The 23,426-nt window shown below is 40.2% G+C and overlaps 1 protein-coding gene across 8 annotated transcripts in view; it reads left to right on the top strand.

Annotated features, from left to right (window-relative positions):
- Window positions 1-11,357: 11,357 nt before the first annotated feature.
- The window catches only part of CACNA1D (calcium voltage-gated channel subunit alpha1 D), a 313,335-nt gene continuing 301,266 nt past the window's right edge, over window positions 11,358-23,426 (top strand). For 7 of the 8 annotated variants that reach the window (XM_050960583.1, XM_050960577.1, XM_050960575.1 and 4 more), the window contains exons 1-3: window positions 11,358-11,435; window positions 13,728-14,046; window positions 17,184-17,289. In XM_050960583.1, coding sequence (XP_050816540.1) covers window positions 11,399-11,435; window positions 13,728-14,046; window positions 17,184-17,289 — 462 coding nt within the window. In that variant the 5' untranslated portion in view covers window positions 11,358-11,398. Of the gene's footprint in view, window positions 11,436-13,213; window positions 13,250-13,727; window positions 14,047-17,183; window positions 17,290-23,426 lie in introns of those variants that run through there. The other variant, XM_050960576.1, reaches the window with a different exon arrangement.

Below are 23,426 nucleotides of genomic sequence, written 5' to 3'. Positions count from 1 at the left end.
AGGTGCTTTGAAAGAATCACTCCGCAATTGCAAACTGGAAAAGCCACAAGACATAATCCACCTAAGTTTTACTTTGCATGCATAATAAAGAGCTTTATTGTAGTTGAAATTGAAGCATGTGTTGACAACCTGCCAGCTATATCAAGCAGATATCTATCTTGGTATGCATCCTTCTTTGCTAACTAGCACCTTATATTGGGATGTAAATTCCATGGTATACACATAGGTTCAAAGCTACAACTGAATTGCACCAACGAGGCAGATGTATGAGGCAGTTGATTTTAGAATATTCAGATTTGGCTTCACTCAGTGGTTTTCAATTAGTTTCAAGGGCATGCTGTAGAAAGCAAAGTTGTAGCAGGAGTTTGTTAGTTGTTTCAGAAATATTAATATGATGCAGAATTGGAAATGTTTCAGTTATTTTATAGCATTTCATTTGTCACTGCTCAAGCACACCAAGATGAGGATGGATGCTCTGCATCTCTGATGGAGAAAGAAGACGTTAGAGCTCTTTAGTAGCTTCATGGAAGGGCTGGAAATCATAAGGAGAAATGCAGCTGACTACTGACTAGCAGCCAATGTATTACTGGTGTATTGCCTGGAATTTTCCTCTCGTTACCTAATGCCATCATTCCTGAGTGCTCTTTTTAAGAGAATTGCTTCCCTACACCATCATGTTGGGGTTTGTGGTGCTGCATAAATCATGTTGCATGGAGGGACCCTTGTGCATCTGTTTAGTAGTGTAACAATCTTGACTTCCTGCAGAATTCAAAAGTCAACAGAAAGAATCTCTGAAGTATATCCACATTGGGGCAAGTATGCATGTGCTTAATGGCCCACTAAGGCCACAGCTCAAGTGTAGATTTCGGAGATGGAGAATTTGTTTAAAACCAAATATGGGAACTATAAAAGTTTCTTATTGACTGACCATTTAATCTGAAAAGCAAAAACAAAGAAATTTTCTGAGAAGAACAGGTTGGGGTCTGCTCTTGCAGATATTCTTTATGTTGCCACTTCAGGTATCTTAAAAGTTACTGTCTTCAAATCTTTTACTCCTGATACTCCATCATATTTTCAGCATATATATTATACAGGGCCTGATCTGGCAATAATTCATATTCACATGAGTAATTCCACTGAAATCAATGGGACTAGTATGAGTAAGGAAAGTTAGTGTGAGTAATAGTCTCATGAAGCATATCCTAGATATTCAAGGAAGGATATTCATTTTGAATGAATGTCTCCATTGATAGATCTCCTGTGTATTGACTGTGTGGTTCAGTGGTTGAGTCTTGGATGTCAATACCAAATATGTGACACAACTAATTGTTGTTTACATTCTAGTCACTGGACACTAGTTAGCAAAGCCAACAAGCTCTCCTTTCCCAGAGACTGCTAGACCCAGTTCAAGGAGATGTAACATTTGTACACATCCCTTTTTGTGTGTGCCAAATCCTGCAATCCCTAGTATGGCGGTGGAGGAGCACTGCCTCCTATACAGTGTACAATTTGGATGGTATTCAGTCACTGAAGCACAGATTGATTCGTTAAACACATAAGATAAATATTAATATTGATTATCTGCTGCATTCGCTGAGCCTGTTCCATCCTGCACAATGAATGAAGCAAGGTCCTGCAAAAGAAAAAAGTGATAATGGAACCAAATGCTGTACACACGCAAGAGGGCAGAGTTAAGGTTGTGTGTGAAACTTTATGTTTGGCATTTCTTGACTTTTGAGCGCTTAACCATGCAACCGTAATCTTCTTTCAGTGTATGTTTTGGGATGGAATATTTAATCTATTTGGGAAAAACTCTGCAGGTAAGTTTGATAAATATGTTAGACCTGTATATTGCAAAAAGTGAAAATTCTACCTAAGCCTCCTAATGAGTCTAGCATTGTTCAGTGGTTAGAGCTGGGAATCGTGAAACCTTGTTTTGTTCTTTACTCTGCTGTGTGATTTTTTTTTAAATCACTTAATTGCTCAGGATCAGTTTCTCCATATTTAAAATGGGACTGGTGATACTTACCCACATTTGTAAATTACTTTGTGGTACTGGAAAGAAAGATGGTTTAAATATTCAAAGTATTGCTATTTTAATTAAGGACTTCAAATTATACCATTAATGTAGATTTAAAATGTCATAATATGTTTAAAACTTATAATTTGCTAATCATTTGTATTAGATGAGACTTAAGAATAGTTGGTAAGCATCAATAAATACATTTTGATGGTACACTGATATTTATTTAACATTCAAGTATCTTGTTAAATCTAAAAGATTATATAAATACAGTGGGTTTTGTTGAAAAATTAATTGTGTTTTAGAGATATTATCAATTCCAACGATAAAGGAGGAATAAAACTGGAACTGGTAATACCTCTAAAACCATAATGAACTTTTAAAGTGTACCTGTTGTATATGTTGCTATACTGATAAAGAAGAGAAGAATCCGCTGGCTGGGTGTTCATTTTAAGGGCATTTCATCTCTGGAATGCATTTCTCCCGAGTCTGCCACAGACCGGATTTGTTAACCTTACAGATATGCTGCCTAGCACTTTCCCCCCAAAGATGTGGCGATGAAAGATGGATGCAGTTCTTCACAGATGTGAGATAATAAAATGTGGGGGACAGCAGAACTGGATTTAAATAGTTTAATGTCTTATTTTTTTAAATAATGTTAATTTTAAGCTTTGTATAATATGGTCCTGGAGTTTGGGATAGAAGTCTTTTATCTGTTGTTTATACATTTAAATAAATAAAGTATATTTCTAAAGTAATTATTAATTACTTTATTGAGGGGCATTATGTAACAGGCAGATAAGTATTCATTACTGTACAAAATTGTTACCCTGAATAAATACATTTAAAATAATCAGTTGGGACAGCATCATCTGCAAAACCATCATTTGAGGGAATTCTGTCTGTCAGTCTTGGATATATAGTTATGTCATGAACTACTAAGTCAATAGTAGTGATTGTCAGGCATTTATTAGAAAAAGTATTAATATTTGGTAGATGCTCAATCAGAATGTCCTCCATGATCTGACATGCAGCTTGTTTCCATAAAAGTTATTAGTTTGCATGAGGTATATGTGCCAATTCTGTGAGTCATCTGCCTATTTTACTGTGACATTTCAAAGCTCAATTATCTATAGTATAATTTTTTTTGGTAGTTGGCTATGTTGCCCATCTGTGAAATCATCACTTTATTGAGTCCTAAAAATAGGAATTAAACTGTTTTAAGCAAATTTTGAACCTACTTGAATGCGTTTAAAATTTAGTCATGTAGAAAAGTATTTTTATACATTTTGTATTCTCTCAGTATAGATTCTCTAAATTTAAGGTGACGTAGTCCTGCTCGCACCACTTGACAATCATCTAAGTAGCATGGTGAAAATATTTGGAAATTCTAGCTCGGGGCCTGATCCAATGCCCACTGAAGCCAGTGGAAGGACTTGCAGTGACTTACATTGATTTGGGCCCCAAGTGAGTAGCACTGACACATAAATATAACATAACCAGCAGTAAGAGGTTGTGGAGGAAAAAGGAATAAGGTTAGAACTAGTTATTTACTAGTAATGAAGGGATCACTGGAGCAAAACGTGAAGAAAGCTAAAGACAATGGGTAAGAGGGGAACAGAGGGCCTGAAAAAGAGAAAGGAGTTTAGTAGGCTATGGGAATCTTGGAGATAAAGAGAGAGTAAAATCTTTGCCCCATTGAAAGTCAATGGTAGAACTCCCTTTGACTTCAATGGGACCATGGTTTCACCCAAAGATTTAAGAACATGTTAGCAGAAAGAGAAAGCTTTAAGAACATGTTAGCTTGAAAGCTGATAGAGGGAGCTGTCATAACATTTCTTCCCAGATCTGGACCTTAGCGTCCAAAATATGGGTGTTAGCATGAAAACCTCCAAGCTTAGTTACCAGCTTGGATCTGGTAATTGCTGCCACCAGCTAGGAATTATACAGTGCCTAGCTCACTGTGGTCTCCCCAAAACCTTCCCTGGGGGACCCCCAGACTCAGATGCCTTGAGTCTTACAACAAAGGGAAATAACCCCCTCCCCTTGTTTCCTTGTTACTTCCTCCCAGGCTCCCCTCCCTGGACGACCCTAGGAGATTCCCTGCTTCCAGTCCTGGAAACACAAGTACCGAGAGATCTAATCTCTCTTCCCCCTCACCCAGAGGGTATGCAAAGGCAGGCTTAGTAAATCTAACCCAAAGAGATTTTCCCCCTGACTTCTTCCTCCCACCAATTCCCTGGTGAGCTGCAGACTCAATTCTCTGGAGTCCTCACTAAAGAAAAACTCCAACAGGTCTTGAAAAGAAAGCTTTATATAAAAAGAATGAAAAAAGGACATAAAAGGATCTCTGTATTAAGGTGACAATATACAGGGTCAATTGCTTAAAGGAAAAAAATGAATAAACAGCCTTATCCAAAAAGAATACAATTTAACACATTCCAGCAACTACACACATGTAAATACAAAAAAACAATATAAACCTATTGTCTTACTATCCTTGTACTTACAACTTGGAAACAGAAGATTAGAAAGCCTGGAGATAGAAAAATCACTCTCAGAGATGAGAAAAGGAACAGACCAAGAACAAAGGACTCACACCCAAAATTTCTCTCCACCCAGATTTGAAAAAGTCTTGTTTCCTGATTGGTCCTCTGGTCAGGTGTTTGGTTTCCTTTGTTACCCCTTTACAGGTAACAGAACATTAACCCTTAGCTATCTGTTTATGACAGGAGCAACATATGAATGTAGAGGAATCCCTGAAAAAAGATAGAGTGTATTGCTGAGTGATTGAATCCTGGGAGATCCATCCAGCCAATTTTATTATGCATTTTCATGTCACAAGATGCCAAATAATCTAATTAGTCAGGAAATCATAGTTTGTTACACTCTTAGTAATTTGCTGTGAATAAAATCATGTTTTACGTTTTAGGTTAAACAACAGACTTTTTGATGTGTCCAAAAGTATGTTATGTTCTCCACACCTACCTACGGAGATGATTAAAAATTAATCTAGTCTCAAAAATACGATTATGATAAAAATGTAATATATGTTTGCAATCATATGTATATGTAATATATGTTTGCAATCATCCATACTGCTTTAACGTCTGATCCTCTCCCACACACCTCACAACAGAAACACTAACCCAGGAACCTATCCTTGAAACAAAGCCCGATGCCAACTCTGTCCACATATTTATTCAAATGACACCATCATAGGACCTAATCACATCAGCCACGCCATCAGGGGCTTGTTCACCTGCACATCTACCAATGTGATATATGCCATCATGTGCCAGCAGTGCCCCTCTGCCATTGGCCAAACTGGACAGTCTCTATGCAAAAGAATAAATGGACTCAAATCTGACATCAGGCATCATAACATTAAAAAACCAGTAGGAGAACACTTCAACCTCTCTGGTCACTCAGTAACAGACTTAAAGGTGACAATTTTGCAACAGAAAAGCTTCAAAAACAGACTCCAATAAGAAACTGCTGAGCTTGAATTAATATGCAAACTAGATACCATTAACTTGGATTTGAATAGAGACTGGGAGTGGCTGGGTCCATTGCACATATTGAATCTATTTTTCCGTGTTAAGTATCCTCACACCTTCTTGTCAACTGTATAAAATGGGCCATCTTGATTATCACTACAAATGTTTTTTTTCTTCTGCTGATAATACCTCATCTTAATTAATTAGCCTCTTACAGTTGGTATGGCTACTTCCACCTTTTCATGTTCTCTGTATGCATATATATCTTCTTATTATATGTTCCATTCTATGCATCTGATGAAGTGGGCTGTGGCCCACGAAAGCTTATGCTGAAATAATTTGTTAGTCTCTAAGGTGCCACAAGTACTCCTGTTCTTTCTCCCAATGAAGTAACTAGCAAAACAGCCATTGAATCCAATGGAAGCAGAATTTAGTCAGTGGTGATGAAGCTTGATACAAAATTGATAGATAGATTTACAGCTTATTATCTATAAGAAAAACCTAGATAAAAACAACCCAGCCCAAAGTAACATGAGAAATAGTTAAAGCACCATTTGTGTTAACAATATTGCTTTACGTTATGGATGATACATATGCTGAGTTTCTTATATGTTGCCAGTAAATACGCTTTTTAGGTAGATCATTGGTTTCGATGGGCAAATATCCCTGCCCTAGAAAGCAAATAAAAATGTCAGTATGTTTGGCTTTGATACTGTTCTTCCTCGTTTATTGGAATAAGAGCTCAGTCTTGCATACGTTGTCCATCCGGATGCCCCAGAAACCTCAGTGGAAGTTTTGAGTGCACAATTAATGTAAAATCAGACCATCTGTAACAAAGGCATCCATGTTATCCAACAGTCTGTATATTCATGCTTTCTGAGGCTGGCAACCACTTCCATTATTGAAATGTTCCTATTTCCATATACCAAACCCTCAAAATGAGAGAATTATTCCAAGATACTCATGACAGATCCTTAGCTGGTGCTATTTAGCATGGCACTCTTCACTTCAATTAAAAAAATTAAAAATATATATTTTCTTATTTGAAAATTACCAGGCTATAGAATCTAAGTTTGTACGACACTGGAATTTTGCATGTTTTTTGCCAAATGGTAAATAAGGAAAAGAAAAACAGGATTGTGTTTGATCCCATATTGATTCACTGTGTTTAACCAAATTAGCAAAAGGCCATCTATGTCAGCAAGGGAAGTCTGCTTTTTTGTATAATGTATTAGATAGTTCTAGTGGAGAACAAATCAAAAATTTATTTATTTATGGAAGATTTCTTACATATTGCACATTAAATCTATGATTTAAGTATGGTAAAAGCAATGCCAGAGCACAAAGCTGAAAGATCTATAAATTTTTATAGTGTGGCAAATTTATGCATTTTAAAACCCATTTAAATATATTCAGGATCTATTTTTAGAGTTTACTTACATGGATTTCAAAAATATGCCGTTTTCATAGCTGTCTTTATAAACTATATTCATAATCACAAGTGTTATTTTAGGTTCTTTAAAGAGTCATCATTAGTTGTACTGACATCAGAAAGTTATCTACTAATCTGACATAAGCACTACAGATTTTGGCTATGCTTAAGCTTCAGTTGTTGTTTCATTTTAGAAAAAAAGTTGAAACAACTGCTCCCTATTGCTAATGGCAGCACCACCTTCAGTCTAGGACAATGATCCCCAACCTTTTTCATCTGGCAAGTGCCAGATGACGAGCCACGGAGGACTGTGATGGCAGATGAGCATCCGCCGAAATTCCGCCAAGCGGCAACATCAATAGGCATCGCCGCCGAAATTCCGCCGACAAGCGGCAACGTCAATAGGTGTTGCCGCCGAAATGCCCCCGACAAGTAGCATCATCCAGAGGCCTCGCCGCTGAAATACCACTGAAAATCGTCAGCATTTTGGCGGCAACACCTCTGGATGACGCAGCTTGTCAGCGGCATTTCGGTGGATGCTCATCCACCAACCAATATGTGGGCGCACTTAGATGCCTTGGTGGGCGCCATGGCACCACGGGCACCATGTTGGGGACCCCTGGTCTAGGAAAATAGAAATAGGTCTTCAGAAAGCAACAAGCAAAATATGTAGCTGAAATTCTATAAAATGTTAGAATGAAATATGTGACATATACCACTGTCATATACCAGAGTGCCATTAACTTCAGCTGGCCTCCTGCATGCGGAGGAATTATTTGATTTTGGAGGATTAGCTGCATTTTTTTTAACTCCATGTAGGATACAAAATTACATTGGCCTACATAGCTCCCAGACACATTTCAATTGGATGTGTTATTTGTCTGTTCTTTCTGCTGTAAATTGTTTTGTAGTGTTGCTGTACACTGGTAAACAAGTGCTGGATATTACTGCAGAGATGGTCCAAGTTTTGGTGAAGTGATATAGATGATTATATCATCCTCTTGTGCACAATTGTGCAGAAAGGGGAAAATAAGTATTTCGGATACTGTAAAACACTAGATACTGTCCCCACTGGAACAGATTCGTGTGCCTTCCAACTAACCAAATCCTGAGAAGGAAGGCAATCTAATCAACTCAACAGATCCCTGCTTGTTGCATGAATAGCTTGTATCTCCATGCTATCTATGCCATGCTTCCTCCATGGCTGCATGACTCTCACTAATGTTGTGCAATAGGGCCAAGGAGGGGAAGGGGGAACAGATACCTGGGCGAGGAGTTATTTTTGAAACTCAGTTTTAATTCTGAAAGGCGTTTTTGCAGCAAATTCCATGGTGTACAGGGGGATGATTCTGAGTGTATTGGTTGCCTGCCCTTCACTCCTTCAGAATATAAAGGGAAGTGCATTGCCTCAGCAGTACAAAGAGCAATATTTAGTATTGCTGACATGAAGACACTGAAATTTAATTTGTTTTTCTCATTTGTAGGCTGTTTTCATTCACAATCTCATCATTTACTACTTTAGCCAATAAACATTCTAAAACATCAATTTAATGCTGCACATTTCATTCATGAGTCAGTAAATAATATTAAAATGATATAATAAAAATAAAGCAATGTTAGTGAAATAATTAAAGACACTACAGTCTACTAAAAAGGCAGGAAAATAACTCTTTGGCAGAATTCATGACTTCATCCAGTAATTATCATATGTCAACCAATCCAATATATGAGCATATTTCATCTATGATACAAATAGGAGAAATACAAATATTATTTCTTCTCAGTATAAACTGTATCAATGATATTAAACATCTCAAAACTGACTAAAATGTTTCATTTTTGACTGTACACTACATTTCTTGAATAACATAAAGAGAATGGCAACAACACTTTTGTTGTTATTAAGAAGTTTTTGGTAAAATTGACATTTTGATTTTCATACTGAATTGGACATTTTGGTCTAGTGGCTGGGGCCAAATCACCTTGATCAGTCCCACTGAAGTCAGGGAGACTATTTAGCTAAGGTTTGGGCAGTTTGTGAAAAGAACAGTTGTATATTAGAGTCAAGGGTGGATTATGTCAGGATCCATGGTGCCAGGACCTGAGATAGAGAGGCCCAAGGACCTGAAACATTTGATTTCAAGGATCCAAGTGGGGGTCCTCTGCTAGCGAGTTCTGGGGTCCATCATGAAGCCCAAACAAGTGGAGGTAGCATTGGCAGGGCACAAAAGCCGGGAATTTAATGAACACTTGTGAAGTGGAAGGGTAAATGTCGCCTTGCTTTATTGGAGGCCCTTTGTTTGGGTTGGATCCAGGCCTGTTTAATTGGTTTAGAAGCATAAGGCCCATTTTCAAAGGTAATAGGCACTTTAGGCTATATTTGCAAAGATATTTAGGCACTAGTGGTATTTACAAAAGTACCTACACAGGTTAAGTACTTAATACTTGGCCCCACCAGTGCCAAGTAGAGCTGGACAATTATCTCCTGTGCCTTACATCTAATACTCCTGTTAATGCACCCCAGAATGATATCAGCCTTTTTCACAACTGCACCACACTGGTGACTCTCATTCAATTTGTGATCTACTATAACCCCTAGAACTTTTTCAGCAATACTACAGCCTAGCCAGTTATTCCCCATTGTAGTTGTGCATTATAGTTGTATTGTAGTTACACATTGGATTTTTCCTTTCTAAGTGTAGTACTCTGCACTTGTCTTTATTGAATTTCATCTTGTTGATTTCAGACTAATTCTCCAATTTATCAAGGTCATTTTGAATTCTAACCTGTTCTCTAAAGTGCTTGCAACCCCTTCAAGTGTGGTGTCATCCTCAAATCTTATACGCATAATCTCCACTCATTTATCTAAATCATGAATTGAAATATTGAATAGTTCTGTACCCAGTGCTGATTGACTCCACTAGCTACATCCTTCAAGTCTGACAGCAAATCACTGATGTCTGGTCTTTGAGTATGGTCTGGGCCATTCATAAGTGGTTGAGAGGTGAAAGACAGGGGAGATACCAATGGAGAAGGGAAAGAGATTGGAAATGGATATAGCAATAGGGATGGAGAATGGATGTGGAGATGGCAAAAGGGCTAAAGTACTGTACAATAAGCATGGCAGATGGAAATGGAGGATAAATATAGGGATGGGGAAGAAGAAAAGATGCTGTGGATATAGATATGATTGTGAATAGGGAAAGAGAGAGTTCCAGTAATGGGTATGTGAGGCTGGTGCTTTTTAAAACAGTAGAATCATATTGGTTGCTAGGAAAAGGAAAGGGGATGAGTGTCTGCTTCTCTGGTTGTGGCAGAGCATGGGTATGATAAAGAGATGGGGAGAGGAGAGATGATGACTAACAGAAGCTAGGCAGGGACAGAGAGAGAAGTGGATGAGGGTGAAGGGTTGATTTGCATAGCCCTGGCTGGGGCAAGTCATGGGTATGGATCCTAGGATGTGGGATGAGTGTGGGAGGCAGGGCCTGGGTGGGGCTGAATGTATGGGGCAGGGCCTGGGTATGGCTAGAGGGTGGAGTGTGAGGGGCGCAGGGCCAGGTTAAGGCTGGGGTGTGTGTGAATGTATGGGGCTGGGTTGGATTTAGCTGAGGGAGTGAGTGTGTGGGGCAAGCCGGGGGTTTGGCTGGGGATGTGAATGTGTGGGGCAGGGCCCGGGTTTAGCTGAGGGAGTGAGTGTGTGGGGCAAGCCGGGGGTTTGGCTGGGGATGTGAATGTGTGGGGCAGGGCCTGGGTTTAGCTGAGGGAGTGAGTGTGTGGGCCAGGGCCAGAGCCAGGGCATGGCTGGGGAGTGAATGTGTGGGGCAGGGCCTGGGTTTAGTTTAAGGAGTGTGTGTGTGGAGCAGGCCTGGGGTATGGTTGGAGGGGTGAAGGGCAGGTCTCGGGTATGTGAGGTAAGTGAGAGGCTGTGGCTGGTAAATAGCAGGGACAGGAGGGGCTGCAGTGAGGGACCCCTCCCCACCGAGCCGGGACTGGAAGGGTTAACCAGGCCGGCGCGGTTCTATTTGCGGAGCCGTAGCTCTAGGCTGATTAGAGCGCGGCTGAGCCTCCCCGCCACCCCAGCCCGGCCGAGCCCCGGGGCGGCGGCAGCGAAGGAGTTAACCCTGTGGCGGGCGGCGGCGGGGGAGAACAGCAGCGGGGCCGAGCAGCAGCCGCCGCCGCCGGGTTGCTAGGGATGGAGAGATCCCGTGTCACCCGGATGTGAGTGTCATGTTGGCTCCAACTCTAAGGGATTTGGCAGCACCGGCAGCAGCAGCGGAGAAGCAGCAGGAGGAGGAGGAGCAGGAGCAGCCCCTCGCCTTTCATTAGTCGCTACCATGGGGGTCGGATAGTGGGGAGCGCAGGGGGCAGCACACACCTGGCGTGGGGGTGGGGTGGGAGCGTCTCTGCTTTTCTTCCGTTTACACCCTGGAGAAAGTGGGAATAATGCACCACCACCAGCAGCAGGAGCGGCACCCAGAAGGTAAGAGCCCGGTGCACCCAGCAAGGGCAGCAGCGTGCCCGAGGGAGGGGGTAGGGGATTACTGAGGGATTTCGGAGACAGGGGTGGGAGATTAGGGGAGGGGGCGGTGTAGGGCACGGGGAAGGGTAGGGGGACAGGGGCTTTGGGCTGGAGAAGGGATACGAGTGGGGGATTAAGGAGGGAATAGGGCTAAAGAACGATATAGATGGAAGGGGGAAGCGGGGATTTAGGAAGGGCCTGGGGATAAAAGACAAGGAAGAGGGGTAGGGATGCTGCCCTCGTCGTGTGGCCAGCATGGGAGCAGGTTTAATGAATGTGTCTTTTGCCCTGAGGCCATTACTCTCAGCTGGTTGGGCTGCGAGCGAGAGGAGTGTGTCTGTCTCGCTCTCCGCGTGCGGGCAAACCTGGCTGGAAATGCAGCTTCCCAGGGCAGGGGGCTGTTTGGGGTGCGTGGGCAGGGGCAGGTGAGGGCTTTCGATTCGCGGCTTTCAGCCCGCTTCCCCCTGGCGCCGCTGCCGGGAGCGCACGGAGGGAGACGACACATGGGGCTCGTGTCTGTTAATCTCCTTTGTGGACGGGCTCCGGCGCTGCTGCTGCTCCCCCCCGGGCTGGGTTTAAATGATTCACCCCTCCTGAAATTAACAGTAAGTTTGGGCTCGTGGCTGTGCTGGAGGGCAGGAGCTCCCCTGGGGACCCCTGACGCTCGGGCTTTGATTCATTTTCAAAGCTCGATTTAAAGGCAGATGGATGGTGGCTGATTTGTGTCCAGTCCCGTTGCATGGCATCCCAGAAAGGGAGGCGGAAGGCCGGGGGGTGGGGGGTGGGGCGTCGTTGGAAAACGAAAGAATTATTTGGAAAATGAGTCAGGTGAAACTGTTAGTGTCAAACTGTAACCCGAGGCAGGCACTCTCTCTCTCTCTCGTGTAACCTAGCAATGGACCCAGCTGTTGATGTGCCGAGTGCGGTCTGATGGCCACCTCTTCGCTGTCTCTCCCCGTCTCTTGTGTCATCTCGGTGGGAGATCCACTGGTGCAGCAGGAAATATTGTAGGCTAGATCCAGGAGTGACCTCTTCCCATCTGCCAGCCTAGGGAGCTATTTTAATATTACCCCTTCTCCTCCCCCCCCCGCCCCCCCATCATCTCTCTCTCTCTCTCACACATACGTAGCAGCATGAAGTTGGGCAAGGAGAGAGGCAGCAGCAGCTGAGGCCCGGTTCTATCCGCATCTCCATCGTACCCACACGCGCACAGGGCAGGCTTTTTAGTGCCTCGCTGAGGTTGCATGGGTGGGTGGGTAGAGGGGGGTGTTGATTTTGCATATGGAACTTTTATCTGTTTTATGTTAGGCGAACGATCAGGGGATAATTTCCATCTCCTGCCCTGGCAGATCTGCTTGAGTGTCATTCTCTCCCCTAATTTCCAGCACATTTCCTGTGCCAACCTTCCATCTTTTTTCCCCACAGACATCTTCAAGTTTTGAGTTTACTGGGTGGGGGAGGGGATATGGCCTTCTGACAGGTGCCATTGGTACTAGACTCTGCTGCTTCAGCTAGGAAGCTTGCAAAACAAAGATCCTTGCTCTGTAGGGCTGTTTTGCCTTCTTTGTTGAGCACCTAGATGAGATTATTTCAGTGGTTTATTATTTTGAATTTGTAGTTTTATTTTCCTTTCAAAAGGTTTTGGAGGGTTTTCAGTGTGTCAGTTTACAATGTGGAGGATACTAATGTTTTTGGAAGTGTTTATCAGCAAAGGCTATTGAATTTTAATTGGGGGGAAGTGTCTATATAGTTTCCTTTTTTAAGAATGCAGAAAGGTGAAGGATTTAACTTCTTGACAAAAATATTTCTAATTTGATAAATGATTCAGAATACTCTGAACTATTAGAATTTGTTTTGACCAAAATGAGGGGGGTGGGGAACTAGTGAATACAGTGCTGTTTTAGCAAAATCAGTCACACACACACAAAAGATAGGATTTGTTAGGTATAAATATGATGATGTGCAAGCTGTCATCCAATTTGGAAAACTCCAGTACAATGCTTCAAGTGGAGGAGTCAAGATGAACAGTGTTTCGTTGTCAGCACATATCTTGACAGTCCTATTTAGCTGACGTTTATAATACCGATTCCTGTATCTTTCTTATAGTGGAAGGAGCCTACTATATATATGTGTGTGTGTAAAAAGGAAACATCAGGAGTTATTTAAATAGCTCCATCCTTTTTATCTAGCATACTATGTTTATATTTGAATGTAAAAAACCTAAAACTAAATGACTTTTTTTTTCTTCTGCAGAGGCAAACTATGCAAGTAGTACCAGAATTCCTCTCCCTAGTGACGGACCAACTATTCAGTCAAACAGTTCAGCGCCATCCAAGCAAACTGTTCTGTCTTGGCAAGCTGCAATTGATGCTGCTAGACAAGCCAAGGCTGCCCAAACTATGAGCACCACCACAGCCCAACCTGTAGGATCTCTGTCCCAAAGAAAACGCCAGCAATATGCCAAGAGCAAAAAACAGGGTAATACATCTAACAGTCGGCCACCCCGGGCCCTTTTCTGTTTATCCCTCAATAACCCAATACGAAGAGCCTGCATTAGTCTAGTAGAATGGAAGTATCCTTTTGATGCCATTTTGTTTTTACCATCTGTTCTTTCAATATTCCAAATGCGTCAGAGAGATTGTCTAGGCCAGCACAAAAAAGCAATGAGGCCTTGGAACAGGAGCAGAACAGTATTTAAATGCTTTTGTTGTAAAGTTACATGGTATTGGATTTGAGGTTACATTTAGTATTTTATTTGTAATAAATAGCAGTCTCACAGTCTTTGCATTTTTAAAAGTATGAAATTAATTTTCATATACATATGTGTGTAGGTAAAAAAAAGTCATTGGTTTAAACAATGTATTGTAATATTTTAGGTTTCAGGTTTTCTTTTACAGTTAAGAACTTGTATATTAAAATAATAGTGTTCCTGGCAGTGAAAGCATTTTTAACTGTTGGGGAGATAACACATGTTGACGCAAATATATGTACATGTGTAACCCATTGATGTTAATGGTAGTTACATACTTAGATCCCTGCTCATCAAAATGAGACTATATCCCTTAATCTGTCATCATTACATGGAATTTCATTTCCCTAATTAAAGTAAATATATGAAACATAAATGTACAGAGAAAAGCAGGGTCGCAGCTTTGGTATGTTTTCCAGCTATTTTCCCCCAGGAAAAAACACTCTCAAATCATTTTGTCCCTAGAGAATATTCTGGACATGCCCTTGTTAAAGGTAGTTATGTGGTTACATATTTATTTTTTTAAAATTAAATAAATTTCTTGTTCACTTTGCCCCAGGCTGACTGATGCATCTGGTGATCCAGATAGTCCCTTCCTTGCTCACCTGTCATGTGGAATTTTTACTCCTCTGTTAAAGCCAAGATAACATCTCCTATCCTCCCACTCCTCCACTCACTTTTGTCTACTTCACATCCCTCCATCAAATCCCCAGGTTGCAACCGTTATATTCTGATGAAGGGAGACTTGATGGGCCAAAACCTGTCAATGCTTCTTTCTAATTGGCAGATAAATCATTGCTTGAGTAATATGAAGTATTTCCTCTCCACAGGCTATTGTCCTATAGCTCTCCCAAGCCTGTTTGCCCAAGGAGCAAGAAGTGAAGCCTGGATCTTCTGCATGGCAATTTTCTACGTTACTGCTAGGCCCAGTGAGCCAGATGCAGAAGTCCTTTCAAACTAATGTTTACCTACTGGAGAAGTAGGGAGACATTAGGAGCCAAGCTGCAGATTCACTCTGAGCACATACAAGTAGTCTGCAGTACATGATTCATCTGAACTTTTAAGACATACAGACAGCCAAAACACATATTTGGATATGTTCCTGATATAGTCATAGATGAGAGAGCAGAATTGCTAGCATATATTCACAATGGCTTATATGTTTTGTTTTGGTTGTTTTTTTCTTGGTTCGATGGTGGTAGGTTGGGGCTGGGATTTTAAAACTTCTTTTGAAGAGTTGAGAGTATGTATTTTTCATAAATCTCAAGTAACGTTTTGAAACAGATAATATCATTTTGGCGGGAGTCCTGGGGAGGGGATATAAAATTTTGGCCTGTCATCCTAGATAATTTCTCTTTAATAGCAAATGACTATGCTAGCAAGTAGATTGTTAAATGCTAAAATAAATGTGTTACTTCAAACAGACCCTCCAGCTGAGAGCTGTTAATATAAAACATTTGGCAATGGCCAGTGCTACTCTCTTTTATAAAGATGTTCTTTTGACTTATTTTTTAAACATAATTTAATTACAAGTTAGATTTAGTGGGCCAGATTCTGCTCTCATTTACACTGGTATAAAGTGAGAGAAACTCCAATGAGTTGGTCTCTCTCAGGCTGAGTAGAATAACTGAGAGCAGAATTTGGACCCAGTAGCACTATGTCATAAAACAAAGTAGTAACTTACTAAAATGCAAATTGATATAATCTACTCATTTCAGCTAGCAGAAAAATGCAGATTTAGATAATGTATGTTCTTACTTTGTATGTTGAGATCTACTGTACATAAAAGAACAACCATTGATCTTAATGGGAGTTGCAAACATAAAGTCTGTTGTTCAGGATGGATGAATTTTCTCCTGTGAAGAAAGCCAGCAAAATAGGGCTTAAGTGGTTTTAAAGTATGCCTAGTCCTTGTGCTGGCTCTCTGCATAGCATTGAATTTCATCTGCTGAGATTATGCCTCTAAGGTAATTAAGACCATTTTCAATATACTGCCCGTGATGCACATACAAAATTCCCATAGATAGAAATCAGTGAGAGTTGTGCATGTCGTTGAGGATAGTATATGTCTCTAAATAAATATAAGTGAAATATCTTGCTTCTCTACCCAAATTGTGTGCACAGGCAGGGTAAATGAGCAGTGTGTGGGTGAACTTCAAAAGTTTTTTTATTTCTTGGGGAAGAGGAATTGTGTTCCTAGTGGGACTGGGATTGGCTACCTGTTGTTGCTATTTCAGCTCTTGGACTAGTATAGTGGCTGCAATTCCTGCATATCCTCTACATGGAAGTTTATAGCCACTAGGTCTATGTAATTGCAGAGCAAGTGACCATGTCCCTATTCCATCCTGGCTCTGCTTATTTTAACCCTTATCTCCAAGCCCTGACTGAGGCCGACCTGATACAGAAGGCAGCAGTTAAAGACGTGAGACCTTCCTGCATACTCATGCCACAGCTTTCCAGCCCTCACACTGCAAAACTGCTGAAGTTCTGCTTCACTGGAACCTTTCTTGTCCCCTACTATAGTTTTCACCCTGTGTGGTTTATTCTTCCCTTGATGCATGTAATTTCCATTAAGGTTAATGGGAGGTGCGTGCGCATAGATTTGCAAGTATACCATATAATCCAATGGCCAAATTATTGATTTAATATTGTGTGATTAGATTTACATCTCAGAATTTAATATAAAATACTATGTGGCAGAATGAATGTAGCTATGCTCCTTGTCATAGAAGAAAAGAGGGCATTTCAATGTCATTGTGATCAAAAACAAAAGGGTATGGTGATATAATTGACGCTGAGGAAGAATTGCTTGTCAAAGTCATCACTCAAAAGATTGTAATGAAAAAATCACACGTATTTTAAAATAAAATGTGAGTACAAGATGTAGAAATCAAAAGTAGAACGAGACTGGAGTTATGTATATATTCAAAATCCATGTATTCCTTAACAAGATTTTTCAGACCATTTGACATATTTATACTACTGGCTATTTTTGCCAATTGTGTGGCCTTAGCTGTTTACATCCCATTCCCAGAAGATGATTCTAATTCAACTAATCATAACTTGGTAAGTATTCTTGGATTTCCCTTTCTAGATTTATGTTGGTTTATTATATACTTTGGCAATTAACTGCTGATATTAGGGAGCAGTTGTCAGTATGGATAATAGCTTTAGTTAGAAAAAATGGCATTTAGTGATACTCTGAAACAAAATGTCTTTGAAATATTTCACTGCTTTGGTTGTCAATTTCAATATGTGTTCTGTAGTATCTGCTGTAAAAAGAGAATTGACGAAAATTATAAAATTGTGGGACAATATATGTTGACGATAGTGTTACATATAAACGAATGTAATTTAATTTGTCTGTTACTGTTTAGATTAAAATTACTTTGCTGGTTTTTTGCTCTTTAGCTCTCTGAAATCAGTCCTCTTGAAGTCATACTGTGTTTCCTGGTATATTAGTTTCAAGTGTTTTCAGATTTTAATGCTAAATTCTTAGCCATATTTTAGGGTTTATATTAGTTGAGGATTTTTCTTTATAATAGATTAGTCCAAGACAAGAATTTATACCATGATCGTTGTTGTATAGTTATTATATAATTAGAACACTGCCCTAATGGAGAAAGATGAAATGTGGTAAGGGGGAAGTGTTGTTTTAATGAAGACATTCTAAAGGAATATTTATGTTCTTTAAAGCTGAGTTTTCAAAAGAGACTGCTGTTGCTATAACAGAGATTTCTAACTTGGGTTGCAATGTGAAAAGTGTATCATGTACAGTAGAGTATATCTAGGATTAAAAATAATTTACTACAATTGTGTTTTATTGTTTGTCACAAATCTATATTAATTTTTAAATTACAATGTAATTGCAAGAATATATTTTATAATAGTATTTGTAATACATATTGTATCCAGTATTAATATTGGATTGCATTGGGCTAATTCAATTGTTTACATTGAATAATACCTTTTAACATTTATGATACATTTGAGAAGCTGGAAGAGTTCATAGGTCCTGACTGTATGATCTTTGCACACTCCAAATCCTCATGGGAGATTTGGGTGTGTAAAAAAAAACAAACCAAAACCCCCAAACAATAGCCACAACACAGGACTGGACCCAAACTAGTAAGCAGATAATGTGGGATTATTTTTGTGTGGAAAATCTGGGTTAATGCATAGCCTTATATGAATGAAGACATTTGTTCAGGTTATAATTTGTAATCTTGTTTATTTTACTGTAGATGATAATTCTTATACATTGATTCATTTTGTGCATTTTTGTTTACCAAGGGTACAAGATTAAACAAATATAGGCAATAAAAACACTGGCAAAAGGCAGACTAATTCAGGTCAATGTAAAGAACAATTTATGCAGCTGAATATCTGAGCCAATCAACAATCTGTTTTTTCTCTGAGAAATTCAGGGCAGAAATCCCCATAGCTGTCAATCCATCAGAAGGTCTCTGTTAATGACTACTTTCATAGAGCACCACATGAAAAGGGTAAAATATTTGTGTGTCAGAGGCTAATAATTTTATAGTTTGATGGGTTTTTAAGCAATAGCTTTTACAAAAGCTGAACTCAGATCTTTCTGACCTAATTTTATAATGTGTTAACATTTAGGATTAAAGTGTGTGCTTATTCCTTTCTTGCTTTCCAGATTTTTTAACTCATATAGCCATATTGTTTTAAGCAGAAATAAATTATAGTCTTTAATACAGAGATTCATATTCATTTTTTAGCATTTTAGAGAGGCTTTTTTGGACTCCTTTAATATACATCAACAAATTCTACATCTTGATCACTCTCCTATTCACATTCTGCTCTGTGTTATATTTGTGTAAATTCTGAGTAACTCTAGAGCAGAATTTAATCTAGTGTTTTTATTTTGACAGCATTTTTTTGATACCGGGTCAGAGTAAGTCAGATAAAAGGGAAGGCACATATTTTATCTGTATTATATATATGATCAAATAAAATAAATAGATTGGAATTAAAGTGGATTGGCTGTTTCCATGGTGGTAGCTGTACATCTTGAAATGGACTGACATGTCTTTTTCTGTGGAATCCTGCATCTATTGACTCTTCTGCCCAGTACAGCCTGATTTCTCCTCTAAATGTGGGTGGAGGCAAAGTACAGGAGCTGCACGTAGGTATCTTCCTGGAAATCCTCTAGGCTCACACTAGAACCTATCATGAAGGGTGGCTACTGCCTGTCAGCCACTTGCTGACTCTGAGACCCTGAACTCATTGATGTGAGATAGAGGGAGTTCTGTGGTATTATGGAAGAAGTAGAGCTTATGTTATAGAACTGTTATTGCCCCCTTCTTCAATTATATCTGAGTTCTACCAGCTTCTGTTCCTCTGTGCTCATGTTAGTCTGATATTCCAATAGAAATTGTGTTTGGTCAGTGGCTGTCCTAATATCTCATATGCTTTCAGATTATCTATAAACTTTAATTTATAAATGCAGTTAAAAATGAAATAAACACGTACACACATCACTAAAAATCATAGTCATTTAAAACCTAAGAAAATTGTAAAGGCAGAAATTTTATAGTTCTATATTTGTATAACATTTTAAAATAGAGAACTGCGTTGTCAGCTGGTGTAAATCAGTGTTGCTCCATTGAGTAAAATGAATTGACACCAGCTCAGAATTTGGGCCATAACTGTTATATTTGCAGGGTTTATATACATAAAAATGTAAGCATATGGTTATGATTATGGTTATGAAGTTGAAAACCTAGCTAAGGAGCACTGATTGAGGATGGGGGAAACAGAGGTGGGGCAGTGGTTAACAGCGACCTGGAAAAGGAGTCTATCCCAGATGAGCAGTAAGACATTGGGAGGCTCTCCCATCCTGCACATCTTAGGAGGTACCAGGAGAGGTGTTTTTCTCCTGCAAACTTTGGGAAATCTGCAGCAGAGCCTTCTATCCACTTTAGACATGCAGAATAGATGTTCTGTAATAGAAGAGCTCTCTTCCTGTGGCTTTCCAAGACCCAGTTATGTGGTCCAGGAGACAAATTCTGAGAGTAAGTCATTGCTTATAGCTCAGTCAGTGAAGTATTAGATCACACAACTGGTTGAGCTTTTGGTGAGTCCCTTTGATGAAGAATGCTTTTTCAGTTCTCTATTGCTGTCTTAACTTGCAAAAATATATTGTGCAACTCATTCTCCATTGAAAACAGTCAACAAAATCAATTATACATCACAATATTCATTATAAAATACATTTTATGACAAATTAATTTGATTACAAATATACGAAAGGCATCACAGGACAAATAGAAATGGATATGACTAACAGTATTAATGGCTCAAATATATGTACATTAATAAACTTTAAAAATAGCTCATGTCTTAGATTTTGGAAGTGAGTCAAGTGAGTCAATTTTCAACTCTCAAACTTCAGGAAGTTATATTCTAGGGGTTTTGCACCATTTTTATTGTAACAATGCAGTAATTTAAGAAAAAATTAGTATGGACAAGGCCCAAGGATGAGAGGATTGTTCATTATCTGTGCACATTCAGTTACTTGTGTCTGCTGAGACAGCCATCAAAGGTATCAGTGCTGGTAGTTATGGTTTTTGTGATATGACCACCTGTCTACTATGAAATAAATTGTAAAGAGCTAACACATTGAGTAAATCAAAAGGAAGAAAGGAAGGTTGTTGTGTAGTGTTAGAGGCTCTAAGCCCAGCACACTCCCCTTCTTGATGTTGGGAATGAATAGCTCAGGTTCTTTCTTCTTACACTGTGGGGGAGTCCAATCTTATGCATCTCCTTGGTTGATAGATGTCTCGTAAACATAAATTCCCTGTCCATGGCTGCTGTGAAGAGTTCAGTGTGCTCTTCTGTGTGTATTGCTCTCTTTATCCTCTCTTTTTCTTGTCTCCTGAGTGGGAAAGAGGAGGCTTTTGCCCTCTCTTCTCTTTCCCTAGCTATAGGGACTGGGAAGGCAGTATGACCATGTTCTTCCACTAGGGTTCTCTTGATGGTGCTTCCTCTCCCTTTAGATATTGATACTTCACTGCCTACTAGGCCTGGAGGACACAGAATAAAGAAGCAATGTGTTTCAGGCAAAGCAGGCAGTGGAGAATTGAATTGTCAGGTAGGGCTGTGCTTGGCTGCTCACCAATCTGACAGTCTTGCATTGAGCAGGTACATGCATGTTTGAGCCTTTTTGAAATTTTTTTCTTCCTCTGACTGAGCCGCTTTGATGTATGCCAGTGGGGGAAGTCTCCTCTACCTAAATGGAGCAATGTGCTCATGCTTGTCTGAACTGCCTGAAATGTATTGCAGACCATTCTTACAATGACAAATGATATTCTTGAAAACTAGTTGTTGAACCAAATCATGAAGTCTTTGTTATGTTTTTAAATAATCCTCACTCAATGAAAACTCCCACTGACTGAGCAGAAACTGAAAACCTAACATTCAGTTTGGGCTCAGTTCTTCCAGTTGATACAAGGAATCCCTATTGACTTCTGTGGGAATCATTACTATCCTGTAGCAGGAACACTGGGCCGATATATTCTGGGGTGGACTTTTTGAGCATAAGCTCACTACTCCATTCAGACTTTAAAGTGATTCCTTTCTCTTTCCCTCTGGTATTTCAGGTGGTTTGAGTCTTCCAAGTACCTGAATCAGCTCTTTGTTTAGCACTGTCTCCTGTCAGTGGCTGCTATGAGGCACTGTTTCTGGCCAGATGGATTTCCTCCCTGTATCTTTCTTTTGTTTCTTTCTTTTGTCTTCTCTTTTCAGTTTTCCTGCTGTTCTCTGTTATGTTATTTCCCTCATGTCTCTTCCTTTGTGCTTACCACCCCAGTTCTTCTCTTCTTGATATGTTATCTCTGCCCTATTGCTTTCCTCTATTTTTCCACTTCTTCCCCTTTGTTTGCCTTCTCCTCCTGTCTTCTTTGCTCTACCTCACCCCTTCCCACTCAGTTTCTCTTCTTTTCTTTCCTCCTTCACACTACCCCACTGCATTATCTCCTTTTGGTATGGGAACTTCCCTTATCTTGCTTGGGCAGTGCTTTTCTCTGATTAGTGTGCTCTGCTTCTCACTCTGAAATGTGCTGGCAGGTTGGTGTAAATAAGTCTGCCTTTTCCCCACTGTGCAGGGATTCCTATGAGGCTCTTCTTGTTGTTCTTTCCTAGGAGTAAGTTAGGAATGATAAACATGAATCTGTACTGAACTAGTGAATACCATGTACAAGGAATCTGGACTTTGCTTATGCTGGGCTGGATGGCCCCTCCTGTGTTTAAACCCCACACATTGTTTCATTGGTGGGATTGATGTCTCCAGGGAATAGGCTGTGAGGCCCAATCAAGAATCTCAAGGATTGTTAGGACTTCACATGGACTATAGCAGATCACCAAGTGCTAGAGTCATCTGCACAGAGGCCCTCATATGTGTTAATTAACTCTGTGTCCCTGGCAGCTCTGGCCACAGCTGCCTCTGGGGATCCTCTTAAAAGGAGCGGGTTCTACAGGAAAGATAATGCCTCCCCAGCCTGTGTTGCTTTTCTGGGAGAATCCCCATTAGGACTGAAGAAAGGACAGCATACGTCCTCTGTCTTGCATTGTCTTGGCACAGCCAGTCATACCCCCAGCCTGCCCATCTCTGCCACCCTAACAGGGTTGGAGGAGCCAGAGTGGATGACACTGCCATGGAAATGGCTCAGTCACCTTCCTGTTGTTTGTGTGAGAGAAAGGAGGTCCCTTCCTTGGGCAGATCTAGGAGGCACAGTCAGTTCCCCATAGGCAAGCCCATTCCAGTAGTGTGATGTTGGAATGTCAACTACACAGTACATTCCATGGCACTCTTTTGGAATGCAGAAAACCAGTGATGAGCTGCCAGAATCTTAACAACCGGTTCCCTGTAAAAAGTTCTGATTTAAGGGATGTTCCACAGTGTATATTTTTTGTACGTTTCTCCATAAGAAATGGCAATGCATTGAGTCATTGGGAGTCATACTTAACAATAAAAAAATTTTTTTTACATGTTCCTTACAATATTAATTGTGTGTTCCTGGGGAAAATAAGTCCTAATGAGCCAAACCGTGACGATTTGAGGGGTCAGAAGACTGGATCAGGGGCTTATCAGGGATTGGTGAAGAACAGTTCAGTGATTGATACAAAGGAGAAAAGTAATCTTCTTCCCCCCCAATAATTGTGGAGGTAGCTGTTTG

Source organism: Gopherus flavomarginatus, chromosome 6 (genome assembly GCF_025201925.1).
Source record: "Gopherus flavomarginatus isolate rGopFla2 chromosome 6, rGopFla2.mat.asm, whole genome shotgun sequence".
Classification (NCBI taxonomy): domain Eukaryota; kingdom Metazoa; phylum Chordata; order Testudines; family Testudinidae; genus Gopherus; species Gopherus flavomarginatus.
Note: the sequence above shows the minus strand (reverse complement) of the source record. Positions and strands in the feature narration are given on the sequence as shown.